Raw genomic sequence first — 24,796 nt, forward strand, 5'->3', positions numbered from 1 at the left:
TATGACTGCACCTCACTGACGAGGCCCACATTAGGCCGAAACGTACGTCTGGAGTTTTGCTGTTTCTCTGATTTAGAGAGGGATTGCCTGGTATTTCGGGGCTGTACTGTACTGTGTAGTCAGGATCAGACTGATATGCTTCAGGAAAGTTCTTCTCTGTGAAAGGCACATGTTGAGCAAAAAGAGGCTGCTTCTTGGGTGGTAACTAGCCATAGAACAAGCTATTATGCTATTGTTCGTTCCCAGGTTGAGCGCTTCTCTCTTTTTATATATGCAAATTATGACACTTAGTAGTGTCTCCCTAAGTGTTATGCGGGAATCCAGACGTGGACCCGTTGCTCAGTGTGCCTAGAGGGATATGGCTGCACCTCACTGACAAGGCCCACATTAGGCCGAAACTTACGTCTGGGGTTTTGCTGTTTCTCTCATTCAGAGAGGGATTGCCTGGTATTTCGGGGCTGTACTGTACTGTGAAGTCAGGATCAGACTGATATGCTTCAGGTATGTTCTTCTCTGTGAAAGGCACATGTTGAGCAAAAAGAGGCTGCTACTTGGGTGGTAACTAGCCATAGAACAAGCTATTAAGCTATTGTTCTTCCTAGGTTGAGCGCTTCTCTCTTTTTATGTATGAATGATTATATATAAAATATGCCGAGAAAAATTGATAATATAATTAAATTAGAAAATGTACTCATATTATCACATTTTTTCCGTTCTCTTGGCATTTTTATTTGAAAAGCAGGAATGTAAGCTTAGGAGCCAGACCATTTTGGGTTCAGTACCTGGGTAGCGCTTGCTGATTGGTGGTTAAATGTAGCCAAAAATGAGCTGGCTCCCAAGCTTACATTCCTGCCTTTTCAAATAAAGATACCAAAAGAAGAAAAATTGATAATAGGAGTAAATTAGAAAGTTGCTTAAAATTGCATGCTCTATCTGAATTATGAAAGAAAAAAAATGTGGGTTTCATATCCCTTTAGATTAGTAAACAGAAAACTGATCAAAGAAAAAACAAAAACAAAACCCCCCACATTTATTTAAATGCTAACGTTTTAGTAAATTATGCACACGATATATATATATATAAATAAAATATTATGTGGCCACTCTGGGGCTCCGTAGAAAAGGGTATTTGCATATACAGAAGTATGGAAATTCAAAATGTTAGGAGATCATTAGCTCCCTATGTTGATCATGCCCTGGTGTATACAGCAGGCTTCACTGGAGGTATTAGAGCACAGAGATTTTTTTGGGGGCCTGTAAATTATAACCCAGTGAGGAATGCTGTTTTCAGGGCAGTAAAATGCACTTACAATATGTTAAACATGAGCTCACTGTGCAGCTTCTGCAGACACGCTGCTTAACTGTTTGGCAAGGTTTAAAACAGATAAATTATTTTTAATTTTAAAATCTACACTAATGGTTTCTAAGGGATTCAAAAGAGATCATAGATTGTTCCTGTGGAACCAGTTTTCCATTTAAGCATCTGCGGTTGCATTTATCTTCTGCCAATAGGTTTTCTGCTTCCTGGGTTTTTATATACTTTCAACTGCTGCAGACAAATAAAATAGCTTTGTGGCAGTCTTATGTTTTAGACCAAAACCGCACAAGAAATTCCCCTGAATGATCAGCCACAAGCAGGCTCAGTGATGGCAGTCGAAGCAGCCTCTCCATAACATTGTTAAAATATATGAGAACCAGATAAAATAGAGGTGATCAGTATTTGTGGTGTTATCCACTTGAAACCTCATTGGAAACAAAACTTTGATGGATACTATTTATTAGCATCATTCTATGTACATTAACTTTTTTTTAACTGCTGTCTGAATATTACTGCTATAGAATCATTTATTTTTATAGTGGCATTCCACTAAGCTACACATTTGTTTTAGAATCTTCTGTAAAACGTTATTTGTTAAAGGTTGACAACCTTGAGAGTGTGTGGCGTATCATAGGGTTATTCCTGCCTCTCCGTATGACATTTATAGGACCAGATTAAGAGTGGCGCACAAGCAAAAAAGGGGTTTATTGAGGCTGTTTGCTCGCGTCAGGTGTAGCACTCTTATTACAAGTTGAAAGTAAATGCGAACGTGTGAGTGAAATCGCGATTTACGCTAGAACAATTACTGTGCCCTCAGAGCTCTGGTTAACCGTTTTAGCACTATCTAATAAAACTTTTTTTTTTTTTTTTAAATATTGCACAAAAAATATTTAAGGGCTCAAAGATATGAGGTCTCGGGTGTTGGAAAATAAAAGGATGTTAAATAAGAGTCAGTACACACCTGTCATCATTTAAAGTGCCTCTGATTAACCCCAAATAAAGTTCAGCTGTTCTAGTAGGTCTTTCCTGACATTTTGTTAGTCGCATCCTACAGCAAAAGCCATGGTCCGCAGAGAGCGTCTAAAGCATCAGAGGGATCTCATTGTTAAAAGGTATCAGTCAGGAGAAGGGTACAAAAGAATTTCCAAGGCATTAGATATACCATGGAAGACAGTGAAGACAGTCATCATCAAGTGAAGAATATATGGTGCAACAGTGACATTACCAAGAACTGGATGTCCCTCCAAAATTGATGAAAAGACGAGAAGAAAACTGGTCTGGGAGGCTGCCAAGAGGCCTACAGCAACATAAGGAGCTGCAGGAATATCTGGCAAGTACTGGCTGTGTGGAAAATGTGACAACAATCGCCCGTATTCTTCATACGTCTGGGCTATGGGGTAGAGTGGCAAGACGGAAGCCTTTTCTTACAAAAAAAAAACAAAAACATCCAAGCCCGGCTAAATTTGGCAAAAAAACACATCTGAAGTTTCCCAAAAGCATGTTGCAAAAGGTGTTCTGGTCTGATGAAACCAAAGTTGAACTTTTTGGTCATAATTCCAAAAGATATGTTAAGCGCAAAAACAACACTGCATATCACCAAAAGAACACCATACCCACAGTGAAGCATGGTGGTGGCAGCATCATGCTTTGGGGCTGTTTTTCTTCAGCTGGAACTGGGGCCTTAGTCAAGGTAGAGGGAATAATGAACAGTTCCAAATACCAGACAACATTGGCACAAAACCTTCAGGCTTCTGCTAGAAAGCTGAACATGAAGAGGAACTTCATCTTTCAGCATGACAACGACCCAAAGCATACATCCAAATCAACAAAGGAATTGCTTCACCAGAAGAAAATTAAAGTTTTGGGATGGCCCAGCCAGAGCCCAGACTTGAATCCAATTCAAAATCTGTTGGGTGATCTGAAGAGGGCTGTGCACACGAGATGCCCTCGCATTCTGACAGATTTAGAGTGTTTTTGCAAAGAAGAGTGGGCAAATCTTGCCATGTCAAGATGTGCCATGCTGAAAAACTCATACCCAAAAAGACTGAGTGCTGTAATAAAATCAAAAGGTGCTTTAATAAAGTATAAGTTTAAGGGTGTTCACACATATGCAACCATATTATTTTAGTTTTTTAATTTTATTTCCCTTTACCTAAACGATTTCAGTTTGTTTTTCAATTGAGTTGTACAGTTTATAGGTCACATTAAAGGTGGTAAAAGTTCTGAAATGTATCTTTGTCTCATTTTTTTACATCACAGAAACCTGACATTTTAACAGGGGTGTGTAGACTTTTTATATTATATATATATATATATATATATATATATATATATATATATATCCACTGTGTATCTGCACTCACAATTCAGAGATAGTCAGCAACCAGGGTGCTCAGTCAAAATTTCAATAAGTATCAACAAGTAGGGACTGCACTCGCTGGATTCAGTTCAAATAATAACTTATTTATTCAATGGTGACGTTTCGGGGTACGCAGACCCCTTCCTCAGACCAAACATATATATATATATATATATATATATATATATATATATATATATATATATATATTGTAACAGGAACACTTTTAACCACAGGGCACAAATGCAGCACAGGACAGTCCACTGTAGTTTAAAAAGCTTTATTTTTCACAGCAATAACAAACAGGCAGTTCATTTTCAAAAGAGGGAAATCCTTCCTCTGCAGCAAAGTTAAGTACTTTTAAATGTGTCCCAGTACTTCACAGCATTCCACAAGTGCTTTGTAAAAATAATGTCCTTTTACAGTTCACAGGAACAAAAGTCTTTTACACAGTGTAACAAACACACACACCAGCTTCTGTAGCTGTGTAACTCTCTCTCTAGGCCTAAGTGAGGCTGCCATTTAAACCCTCACAACTTCTAATTAGCCACACCTGTGATTAGCTGCTGGACAGCTTCACAGCTGTCTGGGATAATGGCCCACCCTCTCTCCAATTATCCCAAACCCCAGGGACCCAGAACACAGTTTATCAACTGCATAATCAAATACACACTCTTTCTCCCTGGAGTTTTAACTGAAAGGAGAAATAGCATGTACAATGCTTGGTCTTAAATATCTTCCATTTATAACCAGGCCTTGCTTTCTGTCACATATCCTCCCCCCCAGCTCACACCCAGTGGGTTGAGCGACCATGGACATCAATGAATGTACCCGAGACAAACCATCAGCATTGCCCTGCAAAAGACCAGCCCTGTGCTCAACAGTAAAATTGAAGGGTTGCAAGCTAAGAAACCACCTAGTAACCCTTGAATTTGTTTCCTTATTCTGACTCATCCATGTGAGAGGAGCATGATCTGTTATTAATTTAAATTTTCTTCCCAACAGATAGTACCTAAGGGTCTCTAAAGCCCACTTAATGGCAAGGCATTCTTTCTCCACTATAGAATAGTTCTTTTCCTGTGAAATAAGTTTTCTGCTTAGGAAAAGGACAGGATGCTCTTCTCCCTGACACTCCTGCGAGAGAACTGCTCCTAAACCAACATCAGAGGCATCTGTCTGTACAATAAAATCTTTAGCGAAATTGGGGGATACCAAAACTGGATGGGCACAAAGGGCATCTTTCAAATGCTTAAAAGCTTGTTCTGCTTCTGGGGACCATTTTATCATAATTGGGGCCCATGCTTTTGTGAGATCTGTCAAGGGTGCCGCAATTGTAGCGAAATCCGGGATAAACCTTCTATAATAACTAGTTATCCCAATAAATGCTCTTACTTGTTTTTTAGTTAGAGGCTGTGGCCAGTTCTGTATGGCCTCTACTTTTGTTGTCTGAGGTTTAACTAATCCTCTACCAATAGTATAACCCAAGTACTTAGCTTCCTGTAAACCAACAGTACATTTTGCAGGATTGGCAGTTAACCCAGCGGACCGTATTGCATCAAGTACTGCTTGAACTTTTGGAAGATGGTATTCCCAATCTGTACTATAAATTATAACATCATCCAAATATGCTGCCGCATAACGAACATGGGGTTTCAGAATTCTATCCATCATCCTCTGGAATGTTGCCGGGGCCCCATGTAAACCAAATGGCAACACCGTATACTGAAATAAGCCCTCTGGGGTTGAAAAAGCTGTCTTTTCCTTTGCTTGACTAGTGAGAGGCACCTGCCAATACCCTTTTGTTAAATCAATTGTAGTGAGATAACGTGCTTTTCCTAGCCTTTCTATCAACTCATCTACTCTAGGCATTGGGTAGGTGTCAAATTTGGAAACACAATTAAGCTTACGAAAGTCATTACAGAACCTTAATGAACCATCCGGCTTTGGAACAAGCACGATTGGACTGTTCCACTCACTTTGTGACTCCTCAATTACCCCAAGCTTTAACAATTTTTCTACCTCCAGTTTAATAGCCTTTCTACGAGCCTCAGGGACCCTATAGGGTTTAAGGCAGACCTTCTTCCCTGGTTCTGTTATTATGTCATGCTTAATAACATTAGTTTTTCCCGGTACCACAGAAAATACATCTTTGTTTATTCTAATAAAATCCTTGACCTCTCGCTTCTGATGTACAGATAGGGTTTCCGATATATTTACCTCTGGTTCAGTGACAGGGAGTTCTGTAGGTTTTAAGGCAACTAAAACTTTCCTATCTTTCCAAGGTTTTAACAGATTTATATGATATATTTGCTCAGGTTTCCTTCTCTCTGGCTGACTTACTTTGTAATTAACATCACCCACTTTCTCAATTATCTCATATGGGCCCTGCCAAGTAGCCAAGAATTTATTTTCAACTGTAGGGACCAGAACTAACACCCTATCCCTAGGTTGAAACACCCTGGCTCTAGCATTACGGTTGTAGCTGTACTTTTGTGCTTTCTGTGCTTTTCCCATATGTTCCCTTACAATGGGCATGACAGCTTCCATACGATCCTGCATTTGGGAAATATGTTCAATAATACTTCGATAAGGTGTTGTCTCTTGCTCCCAAGTCTCTTTAACTATATCTAGTAATCCCCTGGGATGCCGCCCATATAACAGTTCAATGGGGAAAAACCTGTAGAAGCCTGGGGAACCTCCCTGATAGAGAACATTAAATAGGGTAACAGAAGGTCCCAATTTCTCCCATCTGTGTCAATTACCTTTCTTAGCATACTTTTGAGAGTTTTGTTAAACCTTTCTACTAAACCATCAGTCTGAGGGTGATATACTGAGGTCCTTAGTTGTTTTATGCCAAACAACTTACACAATTCTTTTGTAACCCTCGACATAAATGGAGTTCCTTGGTCTGTCAAAATTTCCTTAGGTATCCCGACCCTGCTAAACATTAGCATGAGTTCTTTTGCTATGGACTTTGCAGAGCTGTTACGAAGGGGAACTGCCTCAGGATAGCATGTAGCATAATCAAGGATTACCAGTATATACTGATGTCCTCTAGCAGATTTAACCAGCGGACCCACCAAGTCCATAGCAATTCTTTCAAAAGGCACATCAATTATAGGCAAGGGCACTAAAGGGTTACGAAAATCTTTAGCAGGAGCTGTAAGTTGACACTTAGGGCATGAAGCACAATAATCCTTGATGGCTACAAATATCCCTGGCAAATAAAACCTTCTAAGAACTCTCTCTTTGGTTTTCTCAACTCCCAAATGCCCCCCTAGAATGTGGTTATGTGCAAGATTTAATACAGTGTTTCTAAAAGTCTGGGGCACCAAACGTTGTTTAACAATGTCTGTTCCTTTCTTCTCTACATGATATACCAAATCATTAACTGCTTCAAAATAAGGATAGGGTAATACATTTCCTGGCTGTGTCACAACATCATTTATAACCCTGATATTATTTCTTGCCTCTACCAATGTTGGATCCTCCCATTGGGCTTTTTTAAAATTACCAGGGCCACCAACCAGATCTACCAAATCATCAATATTTTCCGAGCTAGTACTTGGTACTTCATTACTCTGAGAAGGTTGATCACCTACTAATACAGGCATAGGGCAATAAATCTTATTTTTCTCCTTTTCAATGGAACCCCCTTCAAAATCAGTTTCAGAGAAAGGAAATACATAAATATCAGAAGTTTGACATATTTCTGGAGATTCCCACAACTCCAGAAATTTTGGAAAATCTCTCCCTATCACCACCTCATGGGCTAAATTTGGTACTACACCCACACAATATTTTAATTTACCACACTGAGTCTCAATCTCCACCTCAGCTGTAGGATATTCCCGTTTATCTCCATGAACACAGATAATTCCCATTTTTTCCCCATAATCTAATACTGCATCTGGTACTAAAGATTTAGCCACTAGTGTGACCATACTTCCTGAATCAAGCAAAGCCCTAGACACTTTACCATTAACCGTCACAGTACACCAATGGGAATCATTAACAGAGCTGTTGCTATTAGAGAATAGTGAATGTGCAACATTACAGTCCATAAATTCATCTTTATCACAGTCTCTAGCAATATGTCCAACCTCATTACATTTAAAACATCTTACAAGTTGGTTATATTTAAATGTTTCCTTAATTCCTGGGGAAATGTCTCTGGTGTTTTGCCTATACACCTGCTGCTCTCTTATCCCCTTTATCCCCTGAACAGTCTTACCAGTTCTTGTAGAGCTCTGGGACTTGGGATTGTGGGGCTGATCCATTGAAGATTGTTGCAAAACTTCTCCTGAAGCTATAAATCTTTTGACCAATACAATCAACTGATCCGCTGTTTGAGGATCACCTTGATTAACCCACCGCCGCAGGGAAGCAGGTAATCCACGCTGAAACCGGTCCATCACCAGTAGTTCCACTATTTTGGTAGCCGAATTAACCTCTGGTTGCAGCCACTTCCTGGCAAGGTGTATAAGGTCGAACATCTGGGATCTTGCAGCATTATGAGATGAAAACATCCAGGAATGGAATCTTTCTGCACGGACTGCCGAAGTCACCCCCAGGCGTGCAAGGATTTCTGCTTTCAATTTCTCATAGTCACTGGCTTGTGCTGGCTCTAAATCAAAGTAGGCCTTCTGAGGTTCACCACTAAGAAATGGCGCAAGTATACTCGCCCACTCAACTGTCGGCCATTTTTCTCTTTCTGCTGTGCGTTCAAATGCCAAAAAGATACGCCTCAACATCATCAGCTGCTGTCATTTTTTGAAGATAATGACTAGCCCTTATTACTCTGGAACCTTGGCTGCCACCAACATATTCAGAGTTCAGTTTTTCTGATATGGCTTGAACCTCTCGTTGCAGAGTTTGTGTAGCACTTTGTAGCTCTTCCCGGGTCTTCCTGAATGTCTCAGCTTTCACAGCAGCCATCTGTTGTATCAACAATTCAGTGTTCTCCTTCTGTGATTTAGCCAGCAGCATAGCACTCTCTGACTGGGCCAAGACCAACTGTTGCAGTGCTGCACTATTTTCAGCAGCTTTTCTGTTAGTCTCCTGCTGTATAGCATTAGAATGGATCAAAGCTTTAATGACTTCCTCCATGTTGCTTGCAGATTATTATGCCCACAGACATACAACGTGGTTACCCGGATTCTCCACCAAGTGTAACAGGAACACTTTTAACCACAGTCTTCTAGGGCACAAATGCAGCACAGGACAGTCCACTGTAGTTTAAAAAGCTTTATTTTTCACAGCAATAACAAACAGGCAGTTCATTTTCAAAAGAGGGAAATCCTTCCTCTGCAGCAAAGTTAAGTACTTTTAAATGTGTCCCAGTACTTCACAGCATTCCACAAGTGCTTTGTAAAAATAATGTCCTTTTACAGTTCACAGGAACAAAAGTCTTTTACACAGTGTAACAAACACACACACCAGCTTCTGTAGCTGTGTAACTCTCTCTCTAGGCCTAAGTGAGGCTGCCATTTAAACCCTCACAACTTCTAATTAGCCACACCTGTGATTAGCTGCTGGACAGCTTCACAGCTGTCTGGGATAATGGCCCACCCTCTCTCCAATTATCCCAAACCCCAGGGACCCAGAACACAGTTTATCAACTGCATAATCAAATACACACTCTTTCTCCCTGGAGTTTTAACTGAAAGGAGAAATAGCATGTACAATGCTTGGTCTTAAATATCTTCCATTTATAACCAGGCCTTGCTTTCTGTCATAATATATATATATATATATATATATATATATATATATATATATATATATATATATATATATATATATATATACACGTACATATGTATTTACATGTGTATATATGTATTTAAAGACACATCTAAACACATACATATGTACACACATATATAGAAGTGCATTGGAGCCCTTTGCAGTTAAGTAGATTAAAACATGTAAAGAGCATATTTATGCAATAATCATATTTAATTTAATAAAGTGTTACACTGTGTATTTACTGTAAATATTTCACATTCCAGTGTCCTTCACATAGGCGATTAGTATTAGAAGTATTTTGAAATAGATATTCATATAGATATTATATATATATATATATATATATATATATATATATATATATATATATATATATATATATATATATATATATATATATATATATATATATATATATATATATATATATATACATCTATACCTATATATACACATACAACATACAAACATAATATATATATATATATATATATATATATATATATATATATATATATATATAAAATCATGTGTATAGATATATATTGTACAAAAAAAAACATCATACAGGTATACCTCACTTTACAGCGCTTCACTTTACAGCGATTCGCTAATACAGCGCTTTGTGGAGCTGAAGTTCAACCTTCAAGGATTATGAAATAGTGCTGTAATCATTGTGAGTTTGCGAGAAAAGTTACTGGCACCATTTTGTTATGCTTGGTTCACTCTGTTTACAGTGCAATCTGTGTCTCAGTGCTATAGTTTGGCAAATTTTACTACAGTAATTGTCACTATTTTACAAGTACAGTATTTATTGAATTCTGTGCTGTGCTAGTGTTAAACTAAACTTAGCCCTATTGCACCCTTAATATATGTTAGTTCAAACATGTTTTCAAGTTTTTAAACACACTGGCAAGTGGAAAGAAAGCTAAAACTGCCTTGTTTCACTTTAAGGCGGTTTTCACTTTACAGCGGGGCTCCGGTCCCTAACCCGCTGTATGAGCGGGGTATACCTGTATATATATATATATATATATATATATATATATATATATATATATATATATATATATTTATATTCCAAGCAATGGTGTAAGTGCTCTCTCACCAACTTTTGCAGCTTGTCAGGGTGCTATGAGATAGAAGATAAAATGTAGCAAAGAAGCACTCACTGAACGGTTCCAACTGTGACAAAAGGTTTTAATTCAAACTAGTGATGTTTCGGGACAGTAACAGTCAGAGGAAGGGACTGTTACTGTCCCGAAACGTCACTAGTTTGAATTAAAACTTTTTGTCACAGTTGGAACCGTTCAGTGAGTGCTTCTTTGCTACATTTTATATATATATATATATATATATATATATATATATATATGGAATAGGGCAAGAGGAGTTACCAGCGCTAAATTAAACCTAATGTGGTAAGTGGACCGAAACTGTTAAAGAGAGTAGTATAATGAAACTACGTGATTTTTCAAATGGTAGTGCAGCTAGAAATGATTAAAGTGTACCCTTGTCACTTATAGAAATGAAAATATAAAAGAGAAAACAATCATATACAGAATTCAGCGCAACAATTACCATATATAAGTTATTGTTCTATTATAAGGCGTAATAGTGCTAACAAAGTCTTAGTATAAAAATACTTTTCGTTGAAACGAAAAGCCTACAGAGTCTTTTCTGTTTCCAATCTTAGTGTGGAATATGATCTACAGCATTCACTATAGTAGATGTCTCCTTACCAGATTTACCCTCAATCATATGAGGTAATGAATGATCACGAAAAGGTAAATTCAGGTGATTCTGGAGCGGCGGTGGTGTGTTGTCTGTGACTGTTTTCCACAGTAGAGTGTTGGTACTTTATTCTTGTACGTGCCACTTGCTGAATGGAAACTTCCAATAGCTCTTTTTCTTATATTGAAGAACTTGTCTGTGGTCCAGGACGCAGAGTCTGCCTTGATAAAGCCTGACTAGAATGTTTGCAGGGCAAAGGCTTAATGGTGAACAAAGTGCGGGAAGAAAAAGAAAAGACGCAGCTGATCTTGAATTCGAGGCATTCAAGATCAGCTGCGTCTTTTCTTTTTCTTCCCGCACTTTGTTCACCATTAAGCCTTTGCCCTGCAAACATTCTAGTCAGGCTTTATCAAGGCAGACTCTGCGTCCTGGACCACAGACAAGTTCTTCAATATAAGAAAAAGAGCTATTGGAAGTTTCCATTCAGCAAGTGGCACGTACAAGAATAAAGTACCAACACTCTACTGTGGAAAACAGTCACAGACAACACACCACCGCCGCTCCAGAATCACCTGAATTTACCTTTTCGTGATCATTCATTACCTCATATGATTGAGGGTAAATCTGGTAAGGAGACATCTACTATAGTGAATGCTGTAGATCATATTCCACACTAAGATTGGAAACAGAAAAGACTCTGTAGGCTTTTCGTTTCAACGAAAAGTATTTTTATACTAAGACTTTGTTAGCACTATTACGCCTTATAATAGAACAATAACTTATATATGGTAATTGTTGCGCTGAATTCTGTATATGATTGTTTTCTCTTTTATATTTTCATATATATATATATATATATATATATATATATATATAAATATGTATTTATGAATAAATAGAACATATTCTGCTATGTGAAGAACATTGGAATATGAAATATTCATATTTTCATGTCTGGTTAGCGCACTTGAGAATATACGATCACAGTTGGAACCGTTCAGTGAGTGCTTCTTTGCTACATTTTATATATATATATATATATATATATATATATATATATATATATATATATATATATATATATATATATATATATATATATGTATTTATGAATAAATAGAACATATTCTGCTATGTGAAGAACATTGGAATATGAAATATTCATATTTTCATGTCTGGTTAGCGCACTTGAGAATATACGATCGAGTTTACACGCGAGTAGGGTGTTGGGTTAGCGCACAAGCGGTAGTGTTAAATATAGCTACACTTGTAATCTGGCCCTTAGAAACTAAAGGTCAGATTACGAGTGGAGTGCAAATTAATGCTCCATTTGAGCCGTAATTGCGCTAGAAGATTTTTGTATTGTAGGGTTGTGCTCGTATTATGAGTTTACAGTAAACTGTTTGTTTACTGCTCTATTTCTACATATATCAGATGGAATTTTGGTACTATATATATATATATATATATATTTTTACAAGTACATGAAACATATTCTGCTATGTGTAGAGCATTGGAATGTAAAACATTTACAGTCATTAGATAGTTAAAAGCCTTTATTAAAAATGAACATTGCATAAATATGCTTTTTCATGTTCTTATCTACTTAATGGCAAAGGGTTCCAATGCACATATATATATATATATATATATATATATATATATATATATATATATATATATATATATATTTCTACAGGGGAAGTAAAGTCAAAATGTTCTTTGTTCACAGTGTGTAAAAACTTTCCAATTTACGTCTACTATCACATTTGCTTTAATCTATTAATTTCCTTTGTTAAAAAATATACCTAGGTAGGCTCCAAATCAGCAATGCACTGCAGGGAGGTAGCTGGTGATTGGTAGCTGCACAGATATGCCTTGTTATTGGCTCACCAGATGTGATTAGCTCCTGAGCCTACTTTTTCTCAAAGGATACAAAGAGAATTAAATATATATATATATATATATATATATATATATATATATATATATATATATATATATATATATATATATATATATATATACATACATATATACACACACACACACACACCCCGTCGCTTCAGCCGAGATCTGGAGCTCCTGAAGCTTCAGGCATCTGCCTCATATGGAGCTGGAGTGCAATCAGTGCTCCAGCTTCATATGAGGGCAGATGCCTGATCGTTACAGACGCTGACACTTGTCACCCTCATTAACGATTGTTGCGGTGCCGGCGGGAAGTGAAGGCGGTATGCTAGTGGGCGGTCCAGCAGGGCAGGCGGGAGTGAGATAGGGAGTGGGAGGACTTTACCTACAGAAAAAATTAAAATAGAGGGACAGGGAGGGATGGGGCAGCTATACTACATAAAAGGGGATCTGGGGTGTGGGGATCCCCTAACAAAAAGATAGCGGGTGGGGGCACTACGCTACAAAAGGAGAAATGTAAAAAAAAAAAAAATCAGAAATCAGTTTTTTAGGTACTGTCAGACAGCTGCCAGTACCTAAGATAGCAGATGATAGTTTGTGGGGGTGGGGATCCTACACTTGAGAAATATATATAATAAGCCTTATTTTTTCATACTGGCAGACTGTCTGCCAATACCTAAGATGGGGGTGGGGGAGGGAAGAGAGCTGTTTGGGAGGGATCAGGGGGTGGAGAGTGTCAGGTGGGAGGTTAATCTCTACACGAAAATATTATAAAATGAACCCCGTCACTGCTGGGAATAATAGAAGTGTGGTGCGCAGCTACAATTAGTGGCCTTCTAAGTACCAAAAAGCAATGGCAAAGCCATATATGTCTGCCATTTCTGAACAAAGGGGATCCCAGAGAATTTTTTACAAACATTTGTGCTATGATTGCACAAGCAGTATGTAAATAATTTCTGTGAGAAACCCAAAGTTTGTGAAAAAAAGTACCTTTTTTTATATTTTATTTTAATTTGATTGCATTTGGAGGTGAAATGGTGACATGAAATATACCAAAATGGGCCTAGATCACTGGTTTTCAAACCTGTCCTCAGGCCTACCCGACAGTCCAGGATTACCTTGAATAAGAGCAGGTAAAATAACCAGGTTTACTAATCATCTGATTATTTCACCTGTGCTCCAGTTCAGATATCCACAGAATGCTGCCTGTTAGGGAGGTCTGAGGACAGGTTTGAAAATAGGGTTTGCCACCTCAGCCGTGTTTTCCTGGACACTTATGAGTTACACATGCTGCAGGGTGTGCAGGGAGGAACATGTATTGTGTTTCTGGACAGCACTATTCATATTCCTCCCTGCACACCCTGCAGTGTGTGTAACTTATAAGTGTTCTGTATTTTAAGGGACGGGTGGCAACCCTAGTTGAAAACCTAGATCAATACCTTGGGTTGTCTACGTAAAAAAAAAAAAAATATATATAGATTTGATAGGTAAATAAAAAAACAAGACTCTCTGTTTAAATGGAGTGATAGCAAAACATGCTAAAAATGCTCTGGTATTTTGGGCAAGTTTTTGTCTGGAAGTCCCGGTAGTGAAAGGGTTAAAATTGAATTCCCTATATGAATCATGAAAGTTTAACTTTACCCTCTCTCTTTCATGCAGACTACTTTAATATCCTGGACACCTTTACATTTTGAGTGAGAGGACAAGAGTGTGCAAACTGATATGCGGCTAACTCTATAAGCAGGTGGATGTCTGAATAGAGTTGTAGGAGCATGCAAAAATAAATACAAAATAAAGAAAGCAAAGCAACAATGTGCATGACCTACACAGACAATTATATCACAGCAAGTATTTAAGGGACACTAAAGTCAAAATTAAACTTTCATGATTCAGATAGGGCATGGCATTTTAAACAACTTTCCAATTTACTTTTATCAAATTTGCTTTGTTCTCTTGGTATTCTTTGTTGCAAGCTAAACCTAGGTAGGCTCATATGCTACTTTCTAAACCCTTAAAGGCTGCCTCTTATTGCTCTGCACTTTGACAGTTTTTTACAGCTAGATAGCGCTAGTTCATATTTGTCATATAGATAACATTGTGCTCAATCCCACGGAACTACAATAATGGGGCAGTCTGCAGAGGCTTAGATACAAGGTAATCACAGAGGTAAAAAGTGTATTATTATAACTGTGTTGGTTATGCAAACCTGGGGAATAGGTAATAAAGGGATTATCTATCTTTTTAAATAACAACAATTCTGGAGTAGACTGTCCCTTTAAACTTATTATTGGACTCTTCTATAGGTGCCCACTTAAGAATTCAATGCATATTACAGATCAGTGATGGCAACACATGGAGGGCACATGGTTTTTAAACAAAAAATAATTACTTTCTTAAAAAATGTCACAGGGCCAGTCTTAGGTAAGATTGAATACATTTTTAGTTTTGCTTTCCCTAGGGTCACGTAAACTAAGAAACACATTCTTAATCCTCCATTTTCCTGGATACCCCATAATCGAACGCAAAGGGCTACAGCTAGGACCATCCTGGTTATAAAAAGATTATGACATTTTTGCATTACATAGTAAAATTTCCCTAAATCAAAAGTTCTAAACTTACATTTTCTCCAGCTGCTTGTTAACATCTTCATCATTTTCATAGTCCTTGCATAGTTGGGTAACCAGTGCACCATAGGTCAAAGTGAAGAGCTCTGAACTCTGGAGGAGACAGAGTAAACGTTTAGTGCACTCAATAACACTCAATGCTAGGGAGGTGTATATTCATGCAGTCGATAAATTGCATTCTCTTAGATTACTCTGACCAAGAGCAAAAGCCATGCAAGAAAAACAAAATAGGACAGGACAAAACATAGGGTTAATCCATAGTGGATATCAGATTAGGTTTAACTATAGAAAGACTAAATCTTGAGCAGCCGCATTAGCACAATTATATTAGTGCCAGATAAATAGCCACGTACATTGCAGTATATTAAACAAGTCAACCATTTTAATTTGAAAAGCAATTATTTTAGTCTTAGGACAGTCTCCTAACATTTAAATGTGACCTCCATTCCAATCTATCAGGAAAGCCATGCAAATTCATTTTCAGGGCATTGATTCTGTATTTCAAATTCAAAACCATTCCAATGCATTCAAAAATGTGTTTATCACATGGTTTCACAAGTGTTTTGAATGCCCCCCCCCATGGGGATAGTTCAACAGCTATAGTCAAAACTATCAAAAATACTTTATAAACAACTTTTTTTTCCAGGATTTTGGGCTTATCTATTTCAACACCCTTGACCTCCTGTAAACACAATTTGGCCTCTGTTTACTGGTATATTACAGCTTCCCCTATGGATTTTTTCAATGTTTAAATATGAAAGTCTATGAGCACCTTGAATATTATGTGAAATTGCTTCAGGGATTGAGTGATGTAGAAATAGTAAAAAAGTATATGTGTTCTGTATAAACTGCTCAAGGATAACAGAGCTGTACCTTGGATAGCAAGGATGTAGGATTGTATACAATGCCTGGCTTCAGGTAATTTTCATCATTTTCCAGAGGAAAGGCTCAGTCCACTTTTTTCTAAGCTAATTGGCTGTTACATGGAAACTAACATTGTACACTACTCGTGGTTACTTTCCTTTCCCTCAACCCCCAAGGCATGGTGCATGGAGAAAATGGGCTCTATGCCATGGGAGGAACATAAAATGCACCCACACAGTACTTGTGACACCCAGCTTAGTTACCACAAACTATTTCACTCTCTTAATGTGCAAATGGTTCAATCCCAAGTTTATGAAGAATGTTCATGCAGCATTTCCTTTAAGTATTTGTCTATCTATATTCCTCTTTGCCAGGCTAGGGTTGCAGGTATGACATTGTGTTGCCAAAGCTAAATATTAATCTGTGTGTTAGTGTATATTTTTAGTGAACACCAAACTGACAGTACACAGGCTGCTGTATTATAAGCATTTAGGATTAAGCCAAAACTACGATTTATGACAATCTGTGCATGAATATACCACTAATTCAAGCACTGACCTTCACATCTTACGCGTTTTGGGATTACCCTAATAAGGGTAATCCCGAAACGCGTAAAATGTGAAGGGGAGCTGACTTCATATGTCTTTGTTTTCTTAACCTGTAGGTGTTATTGGTTGTGACAGGTTGTGCTGTGAATTGTATGTGCTGTTGATTTATTTTTAATTGAAAGAAATAAAGCCGTTTTAGGAGGAGCCGGTCTGGGAATTGCGTTATTTGTGGATGTTACTTGGACTTACCCACAGGGCTCTCCTATCTAACAACGGACGGAATACACTGACCTCTGAACCCGGAAACAGCAGGGATTGGATGAGCAGAGAAACGGAGAAGGAGCGAGTGTGGTGCTGCATCATGAAAGATTCGACTCCCAGTAAGTCCGCATTTATCTCCCTGAAATAACTATTTATTGTTCGTTTACAAGCCGAGGGGCATTTGATGGTATTGTGTATTGAGAGATCTCGTATATCTGAAGTGCATTAACACTTTCTTTGTTTGTCTTTAAGCATTGAAATTCAACCTGCTGATTCGGCAGTTGCGGGTACTTCAATGCAGTCATTAGGTTTATTTAAAAAAAATAAAAATAATCTTTTTTGAGGGATGGGTGGGGGTAATGAAGAGAGGGGGTACTCATAAATTAAAAGCCTAATCAAGAGGTACGGGAGAGAAAAAAAGGTTGGGAACCGCTGCAATAGAGGCTAAGAAACGAGTTGCTTTTAAAATAAAGAATTGTTTTTAGTATACACTTGCTGCTTTTTGGAGTTTCATCACCTCATTATTTGGAACTTGGAGTGCATCCTGCTTGCAGGGGAATTTAGTCTACTGGGGGTCTAAGAAGTCCCAGTTCACCTGTATTGGACCTGGAGGTGCTTTCTATCTTGTAAGTGTAATCACTTCTCACCACTCTGCCTTACTAGACTGTACTAGGCTATGGTAGTTTTGCTCTATACCCCTTTCAAGGTGCCGGTGGTTAATTTCTTGGAATCCTCCTGCCTGGGTGTAGAGCTTATTCTTGCACAGTGAGCTGGACTACTGTGAAGTTCAAGCCTGCCCCACTAGCACTATTGGGTGAATCACGTTTGTAAGTACATATCTGTTTCATCATTATAACCTCTTGATTTGGTGGTACTAGGCCATTGTGGCGCCTCTGTTTTTCCTTTTCCAGAGTGCGATATTTGCTCTCCACTCAGTAATACCAGCGCACATTTGCGTGCGCTGGTTTTACTGAATGGAGAGCAAATATTGCACTCGCAATTTACAAGTTAATACAACCTCACGTTTACATTGCCTGGAAGCCTTGCGCTCACAAGCGTGCGCTTCCATAGGCGATAATGGGAGCCTCGTCTGATGCCGTGATACACGGCAAAGAACCTAGCTCAGGGCAGGGGGTAAGTTGAGCAGCAAATTTAAAAATACACATGTATATGACTATATATACACACACACACACATTACATATATATATATATATATATATATATATATATATATATATATATACATACACACATACACATATAAATACATACATACACACACACACACACACAGGTAGCCCTCAGTTTACACCAGGGATAGGTTCTAGGAGGAATGGTTGTAAATTGAAACCCAGTTTATAATGTAAGTCAATGGGAAGTGAGGGAGTTAGGTTCCAGGCACCTCTCAAAATTGTCATCAGTAACACCTAATACATTATTTTTAAAGCTTTGAAATGAAGACTTTAAATGCTAAACAGCATTATAAGCCTAAAAATATAGATTGTATCATCAAACTAAGTTTAATGAACAAAAACATTTGCTAAACATCACCTAATAAAATAATCACACAACAGACTGCATCATCATCAAACTAAGTTTAATGAACAAAAACGTTTTTTACTTGCATTTTTCTGCAATCAGTTCTCTGCATTGTTAGCATGTTAGATAATATTGGGTCTGCACCAATTCTATGCATTTCAATCTGCAGTGATTAATAGGCAGTTAGGTACCCTCACCTCAAGCTGCTGGACAGGAAGATAATAGGGAAGTGCCTGCTAAATTTTGCTTGATAGATCTGGTCTGATCTGTGTACACAGATCAATTTAAGGCTGTTAAGTTGCATAACTTTGCTGCAAAACAAGCGGACAGCTCCACTTACTGGCTATTTTAATTAGTGCATTGCTTTCCAAAAGCTTTTCAATAGCAGTCACATGACTGGAAAAAAAAGGTTGTTATTCTGAAACGGCGCAAATTGAACCGGAGTAAACCGAGGGCCACCTGCATGTATATGTATATATATATATATATATATATATATACACATATACACACACACACATACATACACACACACACACACATACATTCATTGATAACACCCACATCCCCTAACTTTAACCCCTTATAAGGGCTTTGTGCAGTTTTTTTTTTTTTTTAAATTCTACTTTACTCCCAATATCAATTTTTCTTCTATCTTTAATTTAAAAAACAGGAATCTAATCTAAGGAGCTGGCCCATTTCTGGTTCAGGACTCTGGATAGCACTTGTTGATTGGTGGCTACATTTAGCCACCAATCAGCAAGCGCATCACAGGTGCGGAACCAAAAATTGGCCGGCGCCTCAGATTACATTCTTGCTTTTTCAAATAAAGATAGCAAGTGAAGGAAGAAAAACTTATAATAGGAGTAAATTAGAAAGATTCTTAAAATTGCATGCTTTATCTGAATCATGAAATAAAAATTTTGGGTTTAGTATCCCTTTAAGTATAAGCCACTGCTTAGTGTTTTATTTTATTACAATAATGAAACAGACTGTTAAATAAATCTTTAAACTCTACACTCAAAGAAAAAAAAAAAAAAAAAAAAGAGAGAGAGTCAGACCTTCTATTAGTAAATTAAAATTTCATGGGTAATGTGGTGCAATTTTTTTCCTAGCTGCACCTTCATCTATTGTACTGGTGTGTGTGTGGGGGGGGAAGCACAAGGTTTACTTTTTAAACCTTGGGGTTTCCTTGTTTTTTTTTTTGTGTGTTTGAGTGAAAACTTAAACCATGGCATGAACACATAAAACATATTTTGTTAGAAATAATAACAAATGTATATAAATATGCATTGAGTAATGAGCAAAGGGCGATGTACCACCTACTGCAGGTTTGGTCAATATAGGCCTCAACACCCACTAACAAACTTCTGGATTACATGAAAAGGTGCTCCCCTTCTGAGCTTCAATTGAATGAAAAGAAGCTGAGGATGTTGCTAGATGTGAGAAGATCCCTTTTCAGGTATTTTTTTTAGAGAAATAGGTTACTGCACTGCTTCTGTGTCTTGGTTCCTAACACAAATTATTAGCTGTCAGATAGACCAGTGTTTCTCAACAGCCTGCTGGTGGGCCGTGACCCGACATAGCCTCCAGACACTTGCTCTGACAGGCCCGCCTTTACATATCTCCGATATTTCAGACGGGCCTGTCAGAGTGCCACTGCGCATGTCCATTTGCACACTGTGAGCAGGTAGCGGTGGGTGGTGCACTGTGAGCAGGCTGCGTGCAGCATCGGCTCACAGGTAAGTAAGCCAACTGACACCAATGACATAAAATTACGGCCACTGACAGCAATGTATATATTTAGGGCGGCCACTGGACACCAATGTGTATGTATAAACTGCATATATACAGTCGTATGCAAAAGCTTAGGCACCCCTGACAATTTCCATGATTTTCATTTATAAATAATTGGGTGTTTGGATCAGCAATTTCATTTTGATCCATCAAATAACTGAAGGACACAGTAATATTTCAGTAGTGAAATGAGGTTTAGTGGATTAACAGAAAATGTGCAATATGCATCAAAACGAAATTAGACAGGTGTATAAATTTGGGCACCCCAACAGAATTGTTGCATCAATATTTAGTAAAGCCTCCTTTAGCAGAAATAACAGCCTCTAGATGCTTCCTATAGCCTGTAATTAGTGTCTGGATTCTGGATGAAGGTATTTTGGACCATTCCTCCTTGCAAAACATCTCCAGTTCAGTTAGGTTTGATGGTTGCCGAGCATGGACAGCCCTCTTCAAATCACCCCACATATTTTCAATGATATTCAGGTCTGGGGACTAGGATGGCCATTCCAGAACATTGTACTTGTTCCTCTGCATAAATGCCAGAGTAGATTTTCAGCAGTGTTTTTGGTCGTTGTCTTGTTGAAATATCCAGCCCCGGCGTAACTTCAATTTTGTGACTGATTCCTCAACATTATTCTCAAGTATCTGCTGATATTGAGTGGAATCCATGTGACCCTCAACTTTAACAAGATTCCCAGTACCGGCACTGTTCACACAGCCCCAGAGCATGATGGAATATCTACCAAATTTTACTGTGGGTAGCAAGTGTTTGTCTTGGAACGCTATGTTCTTTTGCCGCCATGCATAACGCCCCTTATTATGACCAAATAACTCAATCTTTGTTTCATCAGTCCACATTACCTTCTTCCAAAATGTTTGCATACCTCAAGCGACTCTGTTTGTGGCGTGTGTGCAGAAAAGGCTTCTTCTGCATCCCTCTCCCATACAGCTTCTCCTTGTGCAAAGTGCGCTGAATTGTTGAACGATGCACAGTGACACAATATGCAGCAAGATGATGTTGTAGGTCTTTGGAGGTGGTCTGTGGGATGTTTTTGACCATTCTCACCATTCTTTGCCTTTGCCTCTCCGATATTTTACTTGGCCTGCCACTTCTGGCATTAACAAGAACTGTGCCTGTGGTCTTCCATGCCCTCACAGTGGACACTGACAATTTAAATCTCTGCAATAGCTTTTTGTAGCCTTCCCCTAAACCATAATGTTGAACAATCTTTGATTTTAGGTAATATGAGAGTTGTTTTGAGGCCCCCATGTTGCCACTCTTCAGAAGAGAGTCAAAGAGAACAAGAACTTGCAATTGGCCACCTTAAATACCTTTTCTCATGATTGGATGCACCTGTCTATGAAGTTCAAGGCTTAATGGGCTCACCAAACCAATTATGTGTTCCAATTAATCAGTGCTAGGTATTTACAGGTATTCAAACCAACAAAATGACAAGGGTGCCCAAATGTATGAACCTGTCTAATGTTGTTTTGATGCATATTGCACATTTCTGTTAATCCAATAAACCTCATTTCACTACTGAAATATTACTGTGTCCTTCAGTTATTTGATAGATCAAAATGAAATTGCAGATACAGACACCCAATTATTTATAAATGAAAATCATGGAAATTTTCAGGGGTGCCTAAACTTTTGAATACGACTGTGTGTGTGTGTATATATATATATATATATATACACACATACATACATTATATATATATATCCCGATGACACCAATGAATTATCTTATAATTAACCCACTGTAATATATATATATATATATATATATATATATATATATATATATATATATATATATATATATAATTATATGATAATTCATTGGTGTCAGTGGGATATTTATATGGACCCCACTGACACCAATTAATTATTACATAATTAAACCGCTGTAAAATATATATATATATATATATATATATATTCTACTTGAAGATCATACTTTAAGCATGGTAAGAGTATCCTGACTTGCAACTCAAATAAGTAATATCATCTGTGCAAACTTAGTAAGTTGTAGCTCTGTAGGTTCAGATTTTGTATATCTGATGATGGAGGGTGATCTTTATCTGATAGGCCTTCAAGTTTAATCTGTGACAAATCAGGCATAGGACTATTTGGAGATGCACTTGGTTGGTAGTGATCAGTTCTGATGTCTTCTATTTAGAGTGCTTTGATAGGGTACAGATTACTTCAATAACAATGCATTAAACATAAGTGTCTTGTGTCATTCAGCCTGTATGTGTAAAAAGAAGTTAAAAAGGAAGCAATACTGTGTATTTAGTTTCCCATCTATGGTTTACTCACCAGGCTTCCTGATACTAGATATATATTCACACCCTCTGGAGGTCCTACGACAGTCATCTTGGATAATGTGTTACAGTTCTTCACACTCATTAAATACATTACAGGCGCAGCAAACATAATATTTGAGTATTTTATTGCATGAACTATTAGGCATACTTTTTGTAATGGGTAAACCTAGGGCTATATCTGCCAAACATTTTCAGGAAAGCACTGGTGTCCTAAATTTGGAGATGCATTACTTCTAGATCCTCATCTGTCCCTGAATCTGTCATGTTGAAACCTAACAATAGATGAGTTATCTTTCCGCTTTTAGAGTAAAATCGTATTAGTGCTTTCTCTCCTCCCTCTTCCAGTGACCTACTACAATCTCTCTCTGTCTATTCTCTCTCACACACACAGAGAGCTGCATCCCTGCCCTGTTCTCCACCTCCTGTCCATGCGTGATTGGCTTTGCGCTGGCAAGGGGGCGGAGTTGCATGGAAGAGCACAGGAGCGCTTGTGTGCAATGGTAAATGCGGGCAGTGGATTGCAGCCCGCCAGAGCAGAAGCCGGGCGGACAGGGGTGAATATGTATGCCCCGGGATGATAAATCAAGCCCTTTATATCCATCTGCCTCTCATTCATCTTCTCAACACTCAGTTTTTAAATTAAAAATTAAAGTATGCATTAAAAGTGTGCCATGCTATATATGTATGTGTTATATGTGTAGAGTGTGCATTTTTTTCTTTTTATAAACAATTTTTATCTTGAATGCCAATAACTCGACTACAATTCTCCTTGTTAACATTTTTTTTGGGGGGGGGGGGTTGTGACACAATCATTTGCCTTTGGCAGATTATAGCTTTGTTTTACGAACGTCTACAACAAAACGTTATGAAAGATGACATAAAAAAGTATGACTGTAAGCAAAAAAATGTTGGTAACCTACAACTATCATATACATGTCATTTAAAAAAAAAAAATGAAATAATTCAAATGTATTGGAATAACCCTGAACATTAAAGAAATAAAAAAAAAAACAACCAAGCTGAATACGATGTTTTGCAAGGCAAAATCTTAAAGATTGGAATGGAGTCCTTTGAAGTTCATAAATTATGCTATTATTAGATAATGGAAAACCCTTCTACTGGTAGATAGATATATTTAACTACAGTATACAATACAAACTTGTGGGTTATAAACGCTAATTTAATATACTCAAATGATAAAAAATATATATATATATCTACAGCATATTTATTTATTTGATGATAAGCATGAAAGGTTTGGGGCATATATATATATATAAAAATAAAGTTATTGTCTTGTCCAAAAAAATAAAAACACTGCACCCATTTCATTAGATGTCAGATAGGAGAATATTAAAAAAAAGTGTCATAAAATATAGAGACACATACCATAAGATGCAGAGATGCAGAAGGTGAAATGAATGGCAAATACCAATACTACAGAATGAGAGCAGCAGGCAGGTGGAGAGAAAGGAAAAATTGTTAGGTAACACAGTATGCAATGATACGACTAAGATACTGCTAAAAAGCAACAGAACAAGAATGAATGCAGCGTTTAGATGAAAGCAGCATGTTAGAGTAGTGAAGCTGTCCAATGGCACCCAGGCACTTGTACATGCCAAGCTCACAAGCAACATATAATCACAGTTATCTGGCTATACAGGACAACTTACAAAATGCCCAGCTTCTGTATTACACTGAATTGTCCCAATACAAGGGTCCAGTCTTTACATTACAAGGGTTTCTCTAATACACT

The 24,796-nt window shown here is 37.7% G+C and overlaps 1 protein-coding gene across 1 annotated transcript in view; it reads right to left on the reverse strand.

Moving 5' to 3' along the window:
• The window catches only part of TRAPPC3 (trafficking protein particle complex subunit 3), a 53,024-nt gene that overhangs the window by 27,418 nt on the left and 810 nt on the right, over positions 1–24,796 (reverse strand). Inside the window, exon 2 of the mRNA XM_053704770.1 lies at positions 15,690–15,787. Within this exon, the coding sequence (XP_053560745.1) occupies positions 15,690–15,787 (98 nt within the window). The remainder of the gene's footprint in view (positions 1–15,689; positions 15,788–24,796) is intronic.

This window comes from Bombina bombina, chromosome 3 (assembly GCF_027579735.1).
Source record: "Bombina bombina isolate aBomBom1 chromosome 3, aBomBom1.pri, whole genome shotgun sequence".
NCBI classification, from domain to species: domain Eukaryota; kingdom Metazoa; phylum Chordata; class Amphibia; order Anura; family Bombinatoridae; genus Bombina; species Bombina bombina.